The sequence below is a fragment of the Aulostomus chinensis genome, chromosome 7, assembly GCF_037954235.1.
Source record: "Aulostomus chinensis isolate RoL2024-O1b breed Wild chromosome 7, RoL_Achi_v1.0, whole genome shotgun sequence".
NCBI lineage: Eukaryota > Metazoa > Chordata > Actinopteri > Syngnathiformes > Aulostomidae > Aulostomus > Aulostomus chinensis.
Window position 1 is genome coordinate 6,603,785 of NC_141326.1, and position 20,598 is coordinate 6,624,382.

The 20,598-nt window shown below is 42.0% G+C and overlaps 1 protein-coding gene across 2 annotated transcripts in view; it reads left to right on the forward strand.

The window, feature by feature from the left end:
• The window catches only part of pard6a (par-6 family cell polarity regulator alpha), a 60,924-nt gene that overhangs the window by 17,292 nt on the left and 23,034 nt on the right, over window positions 1–20,598 (forward strand). The window contains exons 1-2 of one of the 2 annotated variants that reach the window (XM_086208291.1): window positions 1,084–1,450; window positions 6,060–6,282. In XM_086208291.1, the coding sequence (XP_086064417.1) occupies window positions 1,382–1,450; window positions 6,060–6,282 (292 nt within the window). In that variant the 5' untranslated portion in view covers window positions 1,084–1,381. Of the gene's footprint in view, window positions 1–1,083; window positions 1,451–6,059; window positions 6,283–20,598 lie in introns of those variants that run through there. The other variant, XM_086208292.1, reaches the window with a different exon arrangement.

Genomic DNA, 20,598 nt, shown 5'->3' on the forward strand with positions numbered 1-20,598 from the left:
CTCTTCATATCCAATTTGTTTGCCTTGAAGAAACAGTCAACTTCGTCCCTCGTCCAGTACGAAGGTGCGCTGTGTGTGGTGCAAATTTTCACCATCGCCACAACTGGCATTCAATGGTAGAGTCTCCATATCCATATCATATCTATTTCTATATCTACAGTCTACATTACATTTGTGTAGTCAAGTGATTGGGAGCTTTCAAACCATGAACCACTGACCTCTGAAAGTTATGTCAAAATGCTGTGTGTTCCAGTTGTGCTGCTTTGATTTTGTCTTCTCGAAGTTGTCAGGCTTCACAATCAACTTCATCAGGTTTTGCCATGTTATTCAAAATTTTTAATCTTCATAGTAACAAGGTAGTGATCGCCTTGGATGAATAAGTAAAAAGTGAAAAGTACAATATTTCCATTAAAATGCAATGGAATGAAGGTAAAATAGTCCCTAAAATATAAATACTCACATTGTACTAAAAAAAATACTCACGTTACTTTCTACAACCAGGATACTTTTAACATTCAGAGTACAATAGTGATCATTACGGTAATCTGGTAATGCACCTGTTCTTACCACCTATATAATGACTGGAATTCCAGTGCTATTATAGGATGCCTTTGATGTTGTCCGTTCCTCCCACCGCTGGTGTCTTGGGTATTGTGGCTGGGTAAAATCTCTAGGTCAGGGGTCACCAACGTGGTGCCCGCGGGCACCGGGTCGCCCGCAAGAACCACATGAGTCGCCAGTGGGCCTGTTCTAAAAATAGCTCACCACAGCACCATGCTCACCAGTGAGCTGCATCTAATTTTTTGTTTCTATTTTTTAATCACACTTGCATTGGTGTTTAATTTGAAAATGACAACAGGCCTGTCCCAGATTTATCAATGTATAAACGGGTTTTTATATAAATAGGTAAAAAAAACAAATTTTGTATGTACACAACCTCTCTATTTGTGTCAAAATGGTAGCCCTTCACATTAGTTGGTACCCAAGGAGCAGCTCTCTGCTTCACAAAGGTTAGTGACCCCTGCTCTAGGTACACCAGTGGGGCGTCATATCCCGCCCCCTCTCGACAGCCCTGGTCTCGTCAGGTTGCAGGAGGCGGAAGACGGTAGACGACTGGCATTTGTGATCCCAGCAGACTGGATTAACCGGACTCCACCTGTCGCGAAAGCGGTCGGTTTCAGGATCCGGATGAAAACAGCGATTTGTCACAAGACGGGACGAGACACCGAATCGGGAGCGATACAGGCTGTTTTCCATTCTCCACGTCCTCTCGGTGCTGAATCTCTACTGGTGTTTCCAAAGGACAGCCGAGGAGACAGCCACCATCGTTCCATCGGATGGTTTTATCCGCAGTGCCTCAGCCAGACAACTAAGGAGCAGAATGTCACGACAACAGCAGCACCGGGCGCCGTTAAGACTGATGGACAATGTGGTGGAGGTTAAAAGCAAAGTGAGTTGTGGTCTTGTTTAGCTGTTTATTTTAAGGTAATGCATGCTTCATGTGTTTCATACTGTCCACTGACGTGTCTCTTGCTGGCAGGGAGAAGGAGATGAATATCTTCTAAATTTAACGTAACGTAGGTCATTTCGATGTACACCGACTCTTCGTAGTGGAGTTAAACGGTAGCGGGGATATGCCGACCGCCGGGGCTCGGGCAGCCGGAGGTGGGCTGCTTCCTGCCTTTTACTCCGCATGGCCTCTACGCTCTTCACCCGCCCCTGTGTTACACGCCAATAAACGGTGTCTCAGCTAACACTCGGTTCTCTTTTTTTCTAGTGGTTATGTGTTATCAAATTAAATATGCACATATTTGCATACCAGAAGAGATATATAAACATAAAACCGGTTTGGAATCTTTTATCATTGTTGAAATATAGATTAGTTGTGCTTAATGAGGTTTTTTTTAATAATTATTTACCTGTTTATCTCTTCATTAATCAGAAAGTTCTGTCAATAGCACTAAAAACTTAAACTGAAAAAAAATGGGCAATAAATTGTCACATCAAGAAGTTCATAAATGATGTATTGATGACCCCCTCTGAGAGAACACTTCCAAAATTCAGATGTATTGAATGAGACCGTGTCACTGGGGCAGGTATTTCTGGCTCAGATAAAAGAAAACTAAAATTATCAGAAAACAATGAAAAAGCTGCTTTTGAAACAGGATATATTGTAAGCGATAATCTGATTTGATTACACAAGATGTCAGCACTCACTGACATATAGAGTACTGTAGTTCTAGTTGAAGAATTAGCCCAGCACAATCTTTTATTGATTAAAAGTGCTTGGCAAACAGAAGTTAAGATACTGTTTTCACACAGTAATACCAGGCGCTAGTAAAAAATAATGCGAAAATATATTGATTTAAAGGAGCGTTATAAAAAAATGATTTCACCGCTAGATGTCATGGGGAGGAGGAGGAGATTCAGCAGCATCAACATTTCGCCCTGGCATACAAACAAGAGGCTGGAGAACAACCCACAGAAAGGGAATGTAATGTCACACTCTACTCCACACATCATTATGCTACGAGTTCTTGACAAATCTGAAAATCTGAAATCTAATAAGGCTGAATTTTGATTTAGCTCCTTTAATTCAGAATGACTGTTGTATCCCGTGGTTCCCAATCTATTTACCTTGTACTTGTCAAAGCATAGTGAATGTAATTTAAAAGTCTGTAATTTGCTAATTTAATTTAATGGATTAGTATCCATACCAAAGGGCTGAGTGCTCATCTCTAAAGTCAGTAGAGCTGGTTTCCCTTTAAAGTCAGTGCAGATGATGGTATGGTATGGTATGGTACGGTTACATCTTCAAGCCGAGGTGTGCACAGTATGTGTTACGACCACTACTATATACTACATGAGCTTGCTGTGTAGGGCAGTACTGTGCTGATATAAAAAGATGAGTGGAATGTTTCAGTGTCAAAGTTATTCACCTTCTTTGATAAACCTCCTCACCTTTCCTGAGTACAGATGAGAAGTGTAACAACAACACAGAGTGAATGAGACACTCTTTATTTGGGATGGGTATCAATGACCAGTAATATTTGGTCCCAGTATTTTATTTGCTCAGTAGTGAAGTACCGATTCATTGCATGTCATGCTAATTCAATCTAATGTAGCTGGCAAACATCCCGTCTATGTTGAAGCTCTGCTGGCGCCACACAGACATGCGTAGCACTTCATAAAGTTCCGCCGTTGCTTCTAACTCTCCCTGACAATAATTTTAATTCTGAATGCAGCTGAAATCACAGCACAGATTTGTTTGGTGGTTTTATTAGGCGACATCACAGCTATTAAAGAGTTTTAGTAGCTCTGAGCTGTAGCATTAGTGAATGAGTTAACCTTTAGCGTTACTGTGCTGATACTTCGGTCACTTTTTCAAAGTTGCATTTCGATGACTACCGTTAGCCATTCTACGATTCTACACTTTCATTTGGCAGATGTTTTTGTCCAAAGGGACATAAAACAGGCTGCACGGTGGTGCAGTGGTTAGCACTGTGGCCTCACAGCAAGAAGGTTCAGGGTTCGAGTCCCGGCTCGGGCACGGAATCTTTCTGTGTGGAGTTTGCATGTTCTCCCCGTGTCTGCGTGGGTTCTCTCCGGGTACTCCAGCTTCCTCCCACAGTCCAAAGACATACAATTGGGCACTAGGCTGATTGATACTCTAAATTGACCGTAGGTATGAATGTGAGTGTGAATGGTTGTTCATCTCTCTATGTCGGCCCTGCGATGGACTGGCGACCTGTCCAGGGTGTACCCTGCCTCTCGCCCATTGACGCTGGGATAGGCTCCAGCCCCCCCGCGACCCATAATGTGTAGGAATAAGCGGAAGATGACGATGGATGGATGGGACATAAAATACAAGCAAGAATTTAGACTGGAGGGAAAGCCTTCGTAGTTAGTATGACAAAGTGCTTCAAGTTTGATTGCCTGCAGGTGCTGTCATCTAGTGGCAGAAAAATGCGCCAGTTTCCTTTTCTCAGTATCATTTAACCACAACTGACCACAATCAATAATTCAACACATGTCCACATGTCCCTTAAAGGTCAGCTGGTCGTCAATCATGACACCCAGATTTCTGGCAAAGTTTGTGGGCATGAGTGGATTTGAATCGGGCACTGATCTGTGGTTGAATGGAGGGACACGCTGGAAAGACAATGAGCTTAGTTTCAGACAGATTTTGTAGGTGGTGTTCCTTCATCCATGTGAAGATATCAGCCAGACATGCTGATTTTCAAGCTGAGACAGTTCAGGTGGGAAAGACAGGAAAAGCTTTGTGTCATCAGCATAACAGTGGTAGGAGAAGCCATGAGAGCAGATTATAGCACTGAGTGAAGTGGTGTGTAAGGAGCAGAGTAGGGGACCAAGCAGAAGAGAGGAGAATTTGATGGTTCAGTGTCAAGGGCAGCAGACAGGTCCAAAATGGACCAATCAGTACCTGGGAGCAGATAGAATTCAATAATAACATTGAAGTGTGAACACTGACAGTGAGAGAGAAGAGATTGATTAACTTGTCTGCTCTCATCATCATGGGCTTGATATCCTAAATGTTGCTGCCTTGTAGGGCTGTAATCTTCCAGTCGACTGGTCGATTTATTAGTCAATACGTTCTGGCTCGACCAAAATTCTGATTGGTCAATTTTTTGCCACGTTAATTTCATCAGGAGGAAAGTACCGAAAGCACCCCTGTTTCACAAATAACAATTTATCTTTGAACACCCCCCTTGTTTTTGCTATTTTGGATTAGCCCGACCTGCTAGAGACAGACAGACTGAAGAATACTAGGCCAGTGTCTGGTGGTTTGATGAATGTATATTTAATTTTGACGGTTTCATTTAAAGTCAGTCCTCTTCCACCATTTCAAAGACATCTGCAGTGTGACAGCATTTCATGAAAATAGATAATGGGAAAGTCGAATGCAAAGTTTGCAAACAACAGTTTGCGTATCACAGCTCCACGACAAACACAACAGCGCATCACCTAAAAACGGTAAGCTAACTTGTCCCCCTTAGGTTGCCCCGTCAGTTTTGAGTATATGAACATATCGGCATTGACATTTCAATATTTTAGTCTAATAATTGTTTTGTTTGAATTGTAAAAATTCTTACAATGGACTTGCCCTTTTGTGTTTAAGAGTAAAGTTTTAAGTTAAAAGTCTATTTGTGTCTCAGCCGCGATGCCGAGCTCCTCTGTTCAGTCTCGCTCTGTGTGCAGGACAAATGATAGTGTGGGTCAGTTATTACAACATGACAAAAGCAATTGTCTAAATATTCCTCAACAGGTTTTGTGCTGATAGTTGACACAGTATATTTTTCATACATAAAATTAGTCGATTTTTAGTCAAAATTTGAGGGCTTCAGTCGACCAAGAATTTCTTTGGTTGATTACAGCCCTACTCCCTTGAACTGTTTTAGTTTTCTCTGAAATGACCTCCATCATGCATCATCTACTTGTCAACCCATAAGACATTATAACCGGTTAATCAAGTACTGTGAGCACATGTAGCCATCTTGCTCCTCTTGTACCTCAAAGCAGCCCTCAGTGGCTGCTGATGTCATCTCTGCATGTTTCGCTTGAACAAAAGTGTATTCAGAGCACTGTCTTCTATACTGTCCTCAATTAGAAAACAGCCAAACTGTTATAAAACCTAACATAAAAGTTTTACTTGTACTGCAGCACTGACAAATCTAAGAAAAGACACCAAGAAAAGTCAGGAGTAGTAACAAACCAAACTATGGAGCACAGTAGTGGTAAGAGTATTTATTGGTATCGATATTAATACTGATAAAATCCTAATGATACCATCCCCTCCTGTCATATGTGATATCACTGCATTGTTCTATGATTGTAACTATCACAGTGTATATCCTTCCACCTGTAGCTTCATTGGTGGTTGCACCATAAAACGGCTATTAAATCATTTTCATTTTTATTTCATTTTTTCAGGTTTGAAACTGTAATGCATGATAGTAACCTGGAATGGACTGTGTTCTTATCTTCTTGCTGTGGTTGAAAACATCAGCTGATGTCTGTGCTTGTTGTCCTATTGGCAGTTTGAGGCTGAATATCGTCGCTTTGCTCTAAAGAGGCAGTGCCCAGGTGGCTTCATGGAGTTCTACAGCCTCCTTCAAAACATCCATCACATCCCTGATGTGGATATGCTACTGGGATATGCTGATGACCATGGAGATTTACTCCCAATCAACAATGATGACAACTTCCACAAAGCTGTCTCTTCAGCCAACCCACTACTCCGCATCATCATAACCAAGAAGGGTAACTGAACAGTAGAACTTGTAGATACAACAATTGTCTGCTGGTGTGTGTGTGTGTGACAGAGAGAGAGAGAGAGAGAGAGAGAGAGAGAGAGAGAGAGAGAGAGAGACTGTGGTTGTGCATAGCTTAGGGATGGATACTGAGGACTGGTATTAATTTGTACAGATACATGATTTAGCTGGCACAAGTAACAGACTAAGTAGCACACTCTGAGTGATCATTAATTTTGTATGTAGCAGAAATCACAGCATAATTGTGTGTTTGGTGGTTTTGTTAGGTGACAGCTATTTAATCAAGAGTTTTAGCAGCTCCGAGCAATAGCATAAATAGAGTTAACATGTTGCATTATTGAGCTGAGCGGTGTTCAGTTGCCATTTCATTATGTTAGTCATTCAGCTGTATTCTCAGAAATGGACAAATATGAATCTGAGAATAGTTTTATTGTGAATTCAATTGACAAATATGAACCTGAGAATAGTTTTATTGTGAATTCAATTGATAAGATAGAGTAATGTAAATTTGAGCACAGACAGCAAGAGAGAGGCGCTTGAATCCCTTAACAATTTTTTTCAACTTGCATCATCATTAGCTTGATATACTACATGCTCCTGCCTCATTGCATTGTTATAGTTATTTGTTTTTAATTTGGCGAATATTCTGATATTTGAAAATATTGTGACCCCTCCTTAATAGTTTGTCAAAGGAAAACTGAATAGCCAGTGTTGCGTCGAAGTCATACATGGGAAAGCTTCCCAGTTTTGTAGTTTTTCATGTCATGTCTTTAATTTATGCACCACACTATAGAGCTTAATGTTGACCAGAGTATTGTTAAGCATCCGCATCAACAGGCAGTATTTATATCAAAACCAATGAAATCCTAATGATTCCTGTCCCTAACAAAGTTGTAAAAAAGGTTTTTGTTCTCTTCATAAAGTGAGTTATTCATCATATACAAGGCAATTTAATTGATGCCTGTGCTTTATTCTGTTTGTGCACCTGTCAATGATATGCTCAATAACAGGCACGTCATTTATGAGGCGCCCCTTCGCTCTTTCACCTCTCCTCCTCTCGATCCTGCCCAGTATTTAATTTAACAGATCATCAGGGTTGGGAGGGTCGCTTTAAAAATGTAATCCAGTACATTGTTAGATCCATCCATTGTCTTCTGCTTATTCCTACATTAAGGGTTGCGGGGGGGCTGGAGCCTATCCCAGCGTCAACGGGCGAGAGGTGGGGCACATCCTGGACAGGTCGTCAGTCCATCGCAGGGCCAACATAGAGAGACAAACAACCATTCACACTCACATTCATACCTACGGTCAATTTAGAGTATCAATCAGCCTAGTCCCCAATTGCATGTCTTTGGACGGTGGGAAGAAGCCAGAGTACCAGAGAGAACCCACACAGGAACAGGGAGAACATGCAAACTCCACACAGAAAGATCCCGCGCCCAAGCCGGGACTCGAACCCCGAACCTTCTTGCTGTTAGGCCACAGTGCTAACCACTGCACCACCGTGCAGCCACATTATGAGATGTTAAAGAAAAAAAAAAAAAAATAATCACCATCTGAAAGAGGCATGTCAGGTATTAACATGCTCCAAACTTACCTACATGTAATTTCCCTGCCCTGCTGTCTGCATCGCCTGTAACATAAAAGTAATCCCCGTTTTTATCAAATATAGCAATAATCTGATTACTTGTTTTTTTTCTGTACTGTAACAGATTACAGTTACCTTTTTTTGGTATCCTAATTACATAACGCCGTTACATGTAATCCGTTATTCCCCAAGCCTGCAGCTCATGACAAGAAAAATCAAGCAACTTGTTTGTGGTTATTTTGTTGTTCAGACAGTTATCTATTTTTTTTAACTAGATGGTGAATCATAAAACAGATAAAGTATACAAATTGGGAGTGACACACTTGAGTTTAAATGTCTTCACTCGGATATAAAACTACAGTGCTGTTGTGATGTATCTGATAAGTCTGATCAGATGCAGCATCCAATCAATAACTGATATCCATTAAGGGAAAAAATTCAAATTTTATGTTTTTTTAATATGTGGTTTGACTGCTGTATTTTTGAAACCTACTTAACACAAAGTTCATGTCATTCAGGTGTGAGGATAGAGACACAGAAGAGTATTGCTAATGCAATTTTTCAATATAATTGAAAAATTTTGTAATTTATTCAAAGCTATTAAATTATGCATGTTTGATCATATGACTTATTGGAGAAGAACACAGGCAAGGGGTGAAGTAGACAGACATGAGGTCGGTGATGGCGTCTGCTGTAGAGGAGACCAGTGGTGACATCAGGTAGGAATAATGAAACTAGTGAGGCCACAAAAACCTAGATGCCCAGTATGGTTTGACTTTCTGCTGACCAACCTATTCACTGTGTCCTTTAATCAGTGCAGGCAGACATGGCAAGTCAGTCACCACAGAGGAGAATGTGGAACAGAGAGGTGAAGATGAGGGAGAGGAACAGAGAGGTCCAGATGATGATGATGAGATATATATATATATATATATATATATATATATATATATATATATATATATATATATATATATATATATACACATACACATATATGTATATATATATATACATATATATGTATATATGTGTATGTATATGTATATATGTATATATATACACATATGTATATACATATATATATACATATGTATATACATATGTATATATATATGTATATGTCCGTGAATAAATAAGAGTAATACACATAAACATTAGAAAAAAAAGAAAAGGGGGGCGCCTGTAATGTGTCTGCATACCCCTCAGATAGTAGGTAGTTGCGGTCCTGCTTGAAGTGAAGGGTTCTAGCTGGATAATAGGGGACTATGAGCTCTGTCGAATAGGAAGGTGCCTGATTGTCGAGGACTTTGTATGTTAGAAGAAAAATTTTAAATTCTATTCTGAATTTGACAGGGAGCCAATACAGAGAACCCAGTACAGGAGAGACATGGTCTCTGCTACCAGTTATAGTCAACACACAGGCAGCAGTGTTTTGGACCAGCTGGAGAGTCTTTGGGGTCTTATTGGTGCAGTCTGATAGGAGGGCATTGCAGTAATCCAGTCTGGAAGTGACAAAAGCATGGACTAGTTTTTCTGCATCTTTTTGAGACAGGATGTGTCTGATCTTAGCAATGTTACGTAGATAGAGGAAGGCAGTCCTGGAGATTTGCTTCATGTGGGAGTTAAAGAACAGATCCTGATCAAAGAGAATCTCAGTCCTCTCTGATTGTCTAGTCATGGAAGAAAGCGGTGTTGCTTCCATTGTTGTCGAGACATCAGCCTCAAAAGTTCTTCGCTAGTGGTACTTTTTATTATAGCCCAAATCCACACTAGTTTTCTCTACCGAGTGCAGAGTGCTTGCAGAGCAAAACACAGTCAGGTACAGAAACCAAAGGATCAAGTTTCAATCTGCTCTATTTTAGCCAACACTGATCCTTCAAAATATGCACAGATCAGCCTTGATACAGATCCTTTGGATCAGCTCTGAACATATCCCTTCAGCCCCAAATGTAGGGTGGATAGGCAGGTCTTAATGATGTCCATATTTCAAGTGAGCAGATGTGTTAAGGGTTGTTGATAGTTCCTGTTCTCCACTATGCAAATAAAGATCTTATACAAATTATATAGCCAATAATTTAACTTCATCTTTTTGCATTTTTCAAAGATGTGCATTTGATTTGCATTCAGTTTATGCACATCCGAGGGAAAGAAAATAAAACTTTATTTTGAAAATAAATATCCATCCATTTTCTACCACTTATCCTGTTAAGAGTCTGGGGGGGAGGGGGGGGGGGTGGAGCCTATCCCAGCAGCTTTCAGGTGTGAAGCAGGGTTCACCCTGGACAGATCTGCACCACTATACCGCCTGCTAATGGACATCCATCCATCCATCCATCCATCCATCCATTTTCTTCCGCTTGTTCCTACTAAGGGTCGGGGGGGGCTGGAGCCTATCCCAGCAGCTACGGGCGAGAGGCGGGGTACACCTTGGACAGGTCGCCACTCCATCGCAGGGCCAACATATATAGACAAACAACCATTCGCACTCACAGTCATACCCATGCTCAGTTTAGAGTATCCAGTTAGCCTAGTCCCCTCTTGATGTCTTTGGACTGTGGGAGGGGGCACAGGGTGAACATGCAAACTCCACACAGAAAGATCCTGTGCCCGAGCCGGGGCTCGAACCCAGAACCTTCTTGCTGTGAGGCAACAATGCTAAACACTGCACCACTATACCGCCTGCTAATGGGCATTTAAATGTAAATTACATAAATGTTTTGAATTGAAAACAACTGATCTTAATATTAAACTTTGATAAACTGCTAAGGGATGGAAGAGTGGAACTTATTTTGGATCGGTGCTCCAGGTTAAAAATAGTCCAGTGTGCCTCTCTCTCTAGAGCTCATGCTCCATTTTTTTCACCCAGTGCAGCTCATGCTCACGTTTGCATGAGCAGATAACAGTGTTGAACACTGAAATGAATAACGATAATGTGTCCATTCAGCCATTCGGACACTCCATCCTACTGTCTCTTCTCCCACGTAGACAAGGAGTTACCAACTCAGCGAGAGGCTACCTTGATAACATTTTGATACTTTTTAAGATAGAAGGTGCACTAAGCTAAACAGCTGACCAATCAACTTTATGGTTATACTACCTTTCTTCTAATGTACACTGAAATGGATTTCATGTATTGGAGTAGGGGACATTGTTCGGAACTGGAAAACATTGCCAAACTTTTGGTCATGGTTAATGACAGAGAAGGAGAGGTGGTTAAATTTTTTGGCCTTCTGTTTATTTACTTGTTTATTTGTTGATTTGACAATTGGATCCCCATTAGTTGGTGCCAAGGCAGCAACTACTCTTCTTGGAGTCCATACACAAAAGTAATCCATCCATCCATCGTCATCTTCCGCTTATTCCTACACATTAAGGGTCGCGGGGGGGCTGGAGCCTATCCCAGCGTCAACGGGCGAGAGGCGGTGTACACCCTGGACAGGTCGCCAGTCCATCACAGGGCCAACATAGAGAGACGAACAACCATTCACACTCACATTCATACCTACGGTCAATTTAGAGTATTCAATCAGCCTAGTCCCCAATTGCATGTTTTTGGACTGTGGGAGGAAGCCGGAGTACCCGGAGAGAACCCACGCAGACACGGGGAGACCATGCAAACTCCACACAGAAAGATTCCGTGCCCGAGCCGGGACTCGAACCCGGAACCTTCTTGCTGTGAGGCCACAGTGCTAACCACTGCACCACCGTGCAGCCCACAAAAGTAATCACATCACAAAATTAAAAACAAAACACAATATAATTCAACAGCAATAACAATGAGAAAAAGGAAATTAATACCACTAATAATAATAAAATAAAATCATACAAATTCACAAACCAATCTCCCACCCCCACCCTCTTCCTCAACCCCCAAATACCCTCGCTCCTCCCCTGTGTATCAGTTAGCATCAACAAATACAACATTAGGATTAAGCTGTGACATCAGAGGTTATCACTTTCATTTGAAGAAACCTGTTTTTAGGAGCCTTTTTAATGTTTACTCTATCAGAGATTGTTTTTAGTGCAAGAGGTAGTGAGTTCCAATGAGTGGACACTCTGTAAAGAACTGTTTTCTGCATTGCACTGGTTTTCAGTGTTGAAACTGCTATTTGATGTTTTGTTGCTTGTCTTGTGGTATGAGTGTGTCTGTCATTGACATACACAATCTTAGCATACAACTCTTTAGGTCTCGCTTGAATCAAAACATTCTTAAAATATGAGAAGATTGCACATTAATCTGTCTTTTACTTCAAGCCAGACAAGAGTGTAATGCATGCTCTCCACACTAGTCCTGGGTGAGCAATGAAGAACCAAACGTGTTGCTTTGTTCTGTGCAAGTTGCAGTTTGTAAAGACCCTTTGTGGTTGCACAAGACCATACAACAGAACAATAATCCAAGTACAACAAAACTAGTGATTTTATTACAATTGATTGAATGATCAGTCATGAAATACCTTCAGCCCCTGATAGCTGACATTGCCACCCATTTTAGTGATGATCTTATCAATGTGACCATACCAGGAGAGCCATTTATCTAGGGTGACTCCAAGCAATTTTACATTTTTAACTTGCTCAAGAGTTAAACCTTTCATAGAGAGAGAAAGGGCTGTGTTGTCACGCAGCCCTGATGGTCTGCTCCCTTCACAGCTGGCCACTCTTCTACCTATCAGCATTCTACCTCACACTCTATCATTTCTGCCATTTCTGTGTTTAAATGCCTCCATATGGTTGGCCTCATTTGCAAATATTCCTTGGTCCACCTCTATTTTAAGAGTTAGTGGTGTGAGTCTCAAACACTATTTAGATTAAATTCTACAATATTGCGCTCATTAAAACATTACCACTCACAAGGCGTCTGATCAAGTCAATAATGTTCTCCAGGTGTGTATTATTCAGCAGTACCGATATCAAAAAATGATTCACCACATAGTGTTAAAAGTTGTTGTTTTTTTTAACTTCACTGCTAGACATATGCTACCCGCCCCTGGGCGACATGTCATCATTTTGAATTACTGACTACCGTAAATTCATGTTTTTAGAGTAAATGTGTATATTTTTGGGATCACATATCACTAGTGGTTTGAACTTAACAAGGAATGATAAGGAAAGGTTCAGCTGGTAAAGAAATTACCCCACAAATAGTAATATTCTTAAGAAGTTTCAAACCTATCTTCTGCAGTAAGTCAAAAAATGTCTGTCTGAAAAATAGGGTACCCTACTCTTGCTGCTGAGAACCAACCTAATCGTGTGGTACTGCTGGAAGTACTCTTAAATTATAGTGATGAAGTGGATATATATCAAGAAGACACAATAATGAACCCTGTGGCACATTAGTTGTGTCTCTATTGGCTGAGATTAAACACATCAATTTATTGTCCTATCGCTGCTCTGAAGGAATCCATCCTGGTCTTTAAATACCTATTCAGTCATCACGGATTATGAGATTGATTATTTTATCCTACATTGCTGGTTTGTTGCATTCTGGGGCACCTCCCTCTTGCTGTGTCTCTGTGTCTTGCATAATTTATGATATAATGATGTGAATCTGCTGTTTATCAGGCAGCTTTTATGGTTAAAAATCACAGACAACTACTAGTTAATAAGATTAATGCAGTAATGTGGGAGCAGAAGAGAGCAATTGATGGAAGATGTGAGAGAATCGAACAATCAGTCAAGTTGAGCAATTAGAAAATAATATATTAAACCAACATTTGGAGCCACTCATCCCCTCATAACAGTTAGTTGGGTGAATACATTCCATTCAATAGTTATGCACAGTTACATCACACACATGTGTAACTTGTTATTAGTCATGGTCAACACACGAGAAACTTACTTCTCTTCCGGCAATTGGAAAAGGGTCAGTTGCAAGGTTTTAGCAGTTTACCCAGATTAAAAAAAAAAAAAAATCTACATTAAAATTTTGTGTTTAAAGTTCAAAAGTATATGTGCTTGTGTGTGCAGATCTGAAAGGTTGTAAAACTCCTGTGCCTCTGTCACTGAGGTTTGTTACTTTCCTTCATTTTTTTAAAAAACTACTAGTTTTGTGTGTGTATGTGCGCGCATGTGTATGTCTGAGTAAGAGATTGAGAGCGGGTGAAAGAGTGATAGCAGCCCATCTGGTGTTGAAAGCCATTAGCCACTCAATAGGATAATCTTACTCTAAAAGACTTCATCAATCATATCAGCTGTCTGATGTTACTCTGTGTGTGTGTGTATGTTTGTGTGTGTGTGTGTGTGTGTGTGTGTGTGTGTGTGTGCGTGTGCTCATGCTTGCGTGTGGTGGTGGGGGGGGGTCTAAAAGGATTAAATAGAGTGGGCCAGGAATCCACCATGTGAATTGCATCCATCTGTATTAAAACTGCACTGGCAGCAGGGAACCGTCTGTGTTATACTTAACTATGAGGGCTGTGGTAGCCATGGTAGCAGTTCCAAAGGAGTATTAATTTCTGAACAGTGAAGTGGTGCATGGTGAGCAAAGATGTCACTATTTAGTTTGTACCTGCAACTGCCTCTCTGTGTGCCCAGGTGTGTTTTGTTTTTTTCAAAAAAAAAAAGGAATGGTCAGGCTCAATGATGTATATCTTGAGAAGCCCACAATTATCCATCAATGGATGTAGAAACTATGGCATGGTATCAGCCTATCACAGGTGTTATGTCAAAGGAATTATTTTCTTTGTAGTAACTTAGCAGTAATCAGCCATGCACTGCGCGTAGTGATTCAATACATAGGATTTGCAATGAATGCTGTATCAGTTTGAATCTTTCAAGAAGCCAGTAAAGTTCCCTAAACTGCACGCCGCTTTCCCTGTCTATTTTGTTGATGAGAACACAACAATTGGCGACGAGTCTCAAACCTAACGTGGCGTGGATGTTACATGGAAGTGGAATTTGTCTCCTTTCAACTTTCCACGGTTGTTTTGCCTACCCCGGAAGCGGCGCAAGCTACGAGAAAAAAAGTGTCCGGCTCACGTGAAGGGAGGAGGGGAACAAAGGAGCCGAGGTTGTGAGTAACCTAACGGAAAACAAAAGCAATTTAACACGAAATAAAATTGGACCGTGCTAACTGGTGCAACTGTCAGCATTTCAAGAAAATGGCTGGATTCGTGGGACAGATGGATGCGTTTGATAGTACAGTGGAAGATTGGGCCACGTACATTGAAAGAGTTGAACAGTATATCCTGGCTAACAAGATCGAAAACGATAGGAAAGTGGCAGTGCTACTCAGCGTTATGGGTCGAAAGACTTATAATTTACTTCGGAATTTGATGGCACCGCACAAACCAGCAAGTAAGCCATATAAGGAAATTGTGAAAGTCCTGCAAGAGCATTGAAACCCCAAACCGCTGGTCATTGCAGAAAGATTTAGATTTCTCAATAGAAATCAAAAGAAAAATGAGTCTGTCACGGAATACATGGCCGAATTGCGCAGGTTGTCGGAGCACTGCGAGTTCAAAGATGGATTGTCAGACGCGCTCCGTGATCGACTCGTGTGTGTGGTCTCGTGCGCAAAGGCACGCAGAAGCGGCTTCTCACAGAGAAAGACCTGACGCTGGTGCGCGCTCTGGAGATAGCCGTCTCTATGGAGGCCGCTGCAAAGGACGCAGTGGAATTGCAAAAGAAGACAGCATCGTCTACCGACTGCACAGTGAATAAAATGACAGCTAAACGTGCTGAAAAGATGGCAGCTTGTTTCCGATGTGGAAAGAAATCACACAGCCCTGATGAGTGTTGGTTCAAAGACAAAGACTGTAACTTGTGCAACAGAAGAGGGCATATACAAAAGATGTGCAAAACGAAACAAAGGGAGAGAAAATCAAATGTGAAATGGAGAAATAAAAAGGTTAATGCATTGAATGAGGATAATTCAAATGAATCCTATTCAGATGAATATGAGCAGGACTTGGCTTGCTTAGAACTTCACTCAGTGAAAGAAAGTCAACAAAATGTCATGTGGGTGACACCTGAAATTGAGGGACAGAAACTCAAAATGGAGCTAGACACTGGTTCAGCCCTGTCAATCATATCCAACAAAGACTACAAGAACAAATTTCCCAAAATGAAACTGAAACGTACATCACTCACGTTGAAGACTTATACAGGTGAAAAAGTCTCCCCATTGGGAAAATTAAAGGTCAAAGTAAAGTATGAGAAAACAAAACAAGTACTGGATTTGTATGTGGTACAAAATGAAAATGTGCCATTATTTGGACGAGAGTGGCTGCGTAGCATCCAGCTTAACTGGAAATCAATCAAAGTGATGGAGATGTCTAAAGAAAGCACTCAGCCTACCCCAGAACAACTGAGGAACCTACTGGATTGCTTCGCACCAGTTTTTCAAGACGGAATTGGAACCCTGGCACAGATCAAAGCCAAAGTAGCTTTAGCTGATAATGCTAAACCAAAATTCCACAAAGGTGGAAAAAAAGCCCAAAGGTGGAAGCAGCGCTCAAGCGCCTTGAGGACCAAGGTATCTTGTCAAAGGTGGAATGGTCAGAGTGTCAGCATAAATCCAGTGCTCCAGGCGGACCAATATCCACTAACCCGGATATAGGATATCTTTGCCTCGCTGGCTGGAGGCCAGCATTTCTCTAAGATCGACTTAGCGCAGGCATACCTGCAAATGGAGTTAGAAGAATCCTCAAAGAAATATCTAACCATTGACACCCACAAGGGGCTCTTCCAATACAACCGGCTGGTCTGTGGAACAGCGTCTGCCCCTGCTGTATGGCAAAGAGACATAGACCAAGTTCTTCAAGACATTCCTGGCACCCAGTGCTATCTCGATGATATCCTTGTTACAGGAAGTGACGAAGGCACACATTTGACCAACCTTGAGACAGTTTTAAAGAGGCTCTCAGACTTTGGGCTCAGAGTGAACAAAGAAAAATGTGAGTTCTTCAAAGACTCAATCGAGTACTGTGGTCACAAGATTGACAAGGATGGTCTTCACAAGGCACAAGATAAGGTGGATGCAGTCTTGAAGGCACCCAGACCCGAGAATGTCAGTCAGCTACGCTCCTTTCTGGGCCTTGTCAATTATTATGCCAAGTTCTTGCCAAACATTGCAACAGTGTTGCATCCATTGAACAGTCTGTTGCAAGTGAAAACTGTGTGGGGATGGACAAAGTCCTGTGAACAGGCGTTCATGGCAGCAAAGCAACTGATAACATCAGAGAAAGTACTGACGCACTACAACCCCGATCTACCATTGCGTTTAGCCTGTGATGCATCGCCATATGGAATCGGAGCTGTGCTTTCCCACAAGATGAAGGATGGCTCTGAAAGGCCTATCACGTTTGCCTCCAGGTCCTTGAACAAAGCTGAGCAGAATTATGCCCAAATTGACCGTGAGGGTTTGAGGTTAGTCTGGGGGGTCAAGAAGTTTAATCAGTACCTGTACGGTAAACGCTTCACACTGATCACTGACCATCAGCCTCTAGTGGCTATCTTCAACCCCAGCAAGTCACTCCCTACCATGATGGCGGCACGTCTGCAGATATGGTCATTGTTTCTTGGAGCTCATGATTACACCATTGAGTTCAAAGGCACCAAGCTTCACGGTAATGCGGATGGTCTTTCTCGTCTTCCCCATGAGTCAGGTGACAAGTCTGTGTTTTCAGATCCAGCTGAACTTTTTCACGTGACACAGATGGAGAATCTGCCTGTCACTTGTCTGGAGGTAAGGAGGGAAACGGGTCGAGACCCTACAATGGTGAGAGTCTATGACTTCACGGTGAAGGGGTGGCCCCATAAGGGTAATGCTGACTTACCTGAATATGCAAGCCGACGAGACCAGTTGTCCATATGCCAAGGCTGTGTAATGTGGGGCACCAGAGTCATCATACCACCAAAGCTTCAACACAGAGTCTGCTGCTAGAGTCTCTTCACGATGGACATCTAGGTGTAGTTAAAATGAAGAGCCTGGCCAGAAGCCATGTCTGGTGGCCTGGTATCGACCATGAAATTGAAGACCTCACAAAGTCATGCACAGGATGTCAGCAAATTCAGCGTCAACCACCGGTAGCTCCACCGCACACCTGGGAGTGGCCTTCAACTGTGTGGCAGAGAGTTCACATCGACTACGCAGGTCCCTTTCTGGACAGAATGTTCCTAGTGGTCGTCGATGCATACTCTAAATGGCCTGAAGTGTTCCCTGTAAAGGATGCAACATCAAGAGTGACCATAGAAGCTCTTCGTGCTCTGTTTGCTCTTGCTGGACTCCCACAGCAACTAGCCAGTGACAATGGTAGCCAGTTTACTTCAGAGGAATTCCAGATGTTTATGAAAGGAAATGGAATCAAGCACATTACCACCGTGCCATTTCACCCTGCAACAAATGGACTTGTGGAGAGATTTGTCCAGACCTTCAAGCAATCCACGAAAGCCATGGCTAACACCAAATTGTCCTTATCAGAGAAGCTGGCCAACTTCCTGTTGTCGTTCCGCAACACCGAACATTCCACCACAGGTGAGACACCGTCCATGCTGTTCATGGGAAGATCCTTAAGATCACGTCTGGACCTCCTGAAACCAGATCTGCACAGGGACGTGTCAAAGAAACAAAGTAATCAGATCAAAAAGCAATCACCACTGAGAACCTTCGACGTGGGTCAATCTGTGCTTGCCAGAGATTATCGTCATCGGAATCAGAAGTGGCAAGCTGGTGAGATAGTTTCCAAAACCGGCCCACTGACATACACAGTGCGAGTGCCACCTGGACTGATCTGGCGCAGACATGTGGACCAGTTACTTAACACTGGAACCCGTCACTCCACCAGAAACGACCAACATCGCGATGCAGACTGCACAGACAGTTCTGAGGACTTTGCATCGTTCACACCAGGTGAACCACCGGATGAACTGCCAGATGAACTGAATGCAGAGACTGCTCCAGTGGCTGATAGCCCAGCTGCTTCTCCCAGACAGGTTCCGGATGTACCAGAACGGTGCTATCCTGACCGAAAGCGACGTCCTCCACAGAGATTAGAATTGTAGGCTAGTTTAGTTAGTTTGAAGACATATAGCTTAGGTTAAGTACTTAAAGGATAATTGAGTTAATTGATAATGTTTATTTAGAGTTATCACACAGAGACTATAATTTGAAACCAAAGTTTTTTTTACTAAAGAAGAACACAGGAAAAGAATAGTATAGTGTTTTAGTTTCTCTCGTGTACTCCCAAAGCTAGAAGGGAGGAGTTGTTATGTCAAAGGAATTATTTTCTTTGTAGTAACTTAGCAGTAATCAGCCGCGTACTGCGCATAGTGATTCAATACATAGGATTTGCAATGAATGCTGTATCAGTTTGAATCTTTCAAGAAGCCAGTGAAGTTCCCTAAACTGCACGCCGCTTTCCCTGTCTATTTTGTTGATGAGAACACAACAACAGGCCTATCACAGATTTATTGAATTGGTGTATTTGTTCTCCAATATGCACCAATATCAAAAACAGTACACTGGTTAGACTGTTAGCAAGTCAAGTTCTCAGTTTTATTTGTATAATGCCAAATCACAACAAAAGGTATCTCATGACACTTTACAAGTAAAGTAAGTCTGGCACCTTACTCCTTCAATACATACACATTAGACATGCACCAATTGCAAAATGCTTGGCCGATATCGATTGCCGGTTTAAAAGGTGGTCTGACCTGCCAAAACCGTTTTGTCCGATACCGATTTTTTATCTAAGAAATAATTATAATCATGCAATATAGACACTGTTTTTGTTTGGCTTGAGTAGTGAGTACCCTCTCCCAAATTTAATTCAAGTAACCCTTTCCCAGACAACATATATATTTAACTGCAATTAAAACCACAACTAGTGGTAGGCTATATATGATGCAATCATCATTACCCCCATTAGTGGCGTTGAACTTTTCACTGTTGTCAAAAATGGGAGCCACAGCAGTGGGTTGTTGTGGTTGCTGGGAATCTGCTGCATCCCTCCTCTTTTTAGCAGCAGTGGTGTCTTAAGTTTGTTGTTCCAAAAGTCTTAGGCGTTTTTCCTCCACGGCTTACTTTTGATGTGCTGTCAAGACAAAGAGCGTGTGATGGGTTGTCCTGGCACACAATGAAATAGCTCCAAATCAGCGACATGTTTTCCTCAAGTGTATGGTTTGTGCAAGCTTCTAGCTTCGCCGCTTCTTTGAGCTTAATGCTGCCCATCGCGCATATTCGCATCTTCTTCTTCTTCTTCTTCTTCTGAATTTCCGGCAGAGTAGATGCGAGTCTGCGTATTACATGTGCGTCAATTTGCTTGGCAGAAACCTGAAAATTACAACAGTGACCAGCTGAGGACCGATTGGGCCGGCTTGACATGAAACTGCCGTTTTTAATTGGTGGCAGATTGATCGGTACATCTGTGATGTACACCCAACAATTCTCCATGAGTAAGCACATCTTGCAGCACCAGTGACAAAACCTTCCTTTGAACATGCAGGAACATCAAGCAGACCCAGGCTCTATTGGAAAAGCCATCTGCTTTGGTCAGGTGGAAGGAAAGAGAGCAGCAAAGCAGGGGAAGAGGCAAGACAGATAATGTAAAAAGAAATAAAAGGAGAAGTAAAGAGGGGTGGAGATAAAAGTGAGAGAGAGTGACAGACAGAGGATGTGAACTGGCCAGAAGGAGAAAGACAAGTGGAGAGAAAGACTGAGGGATGGGAGGCACACTGCAAACAATGACAACTAATCATTACAATATCTAAAGGTTACTC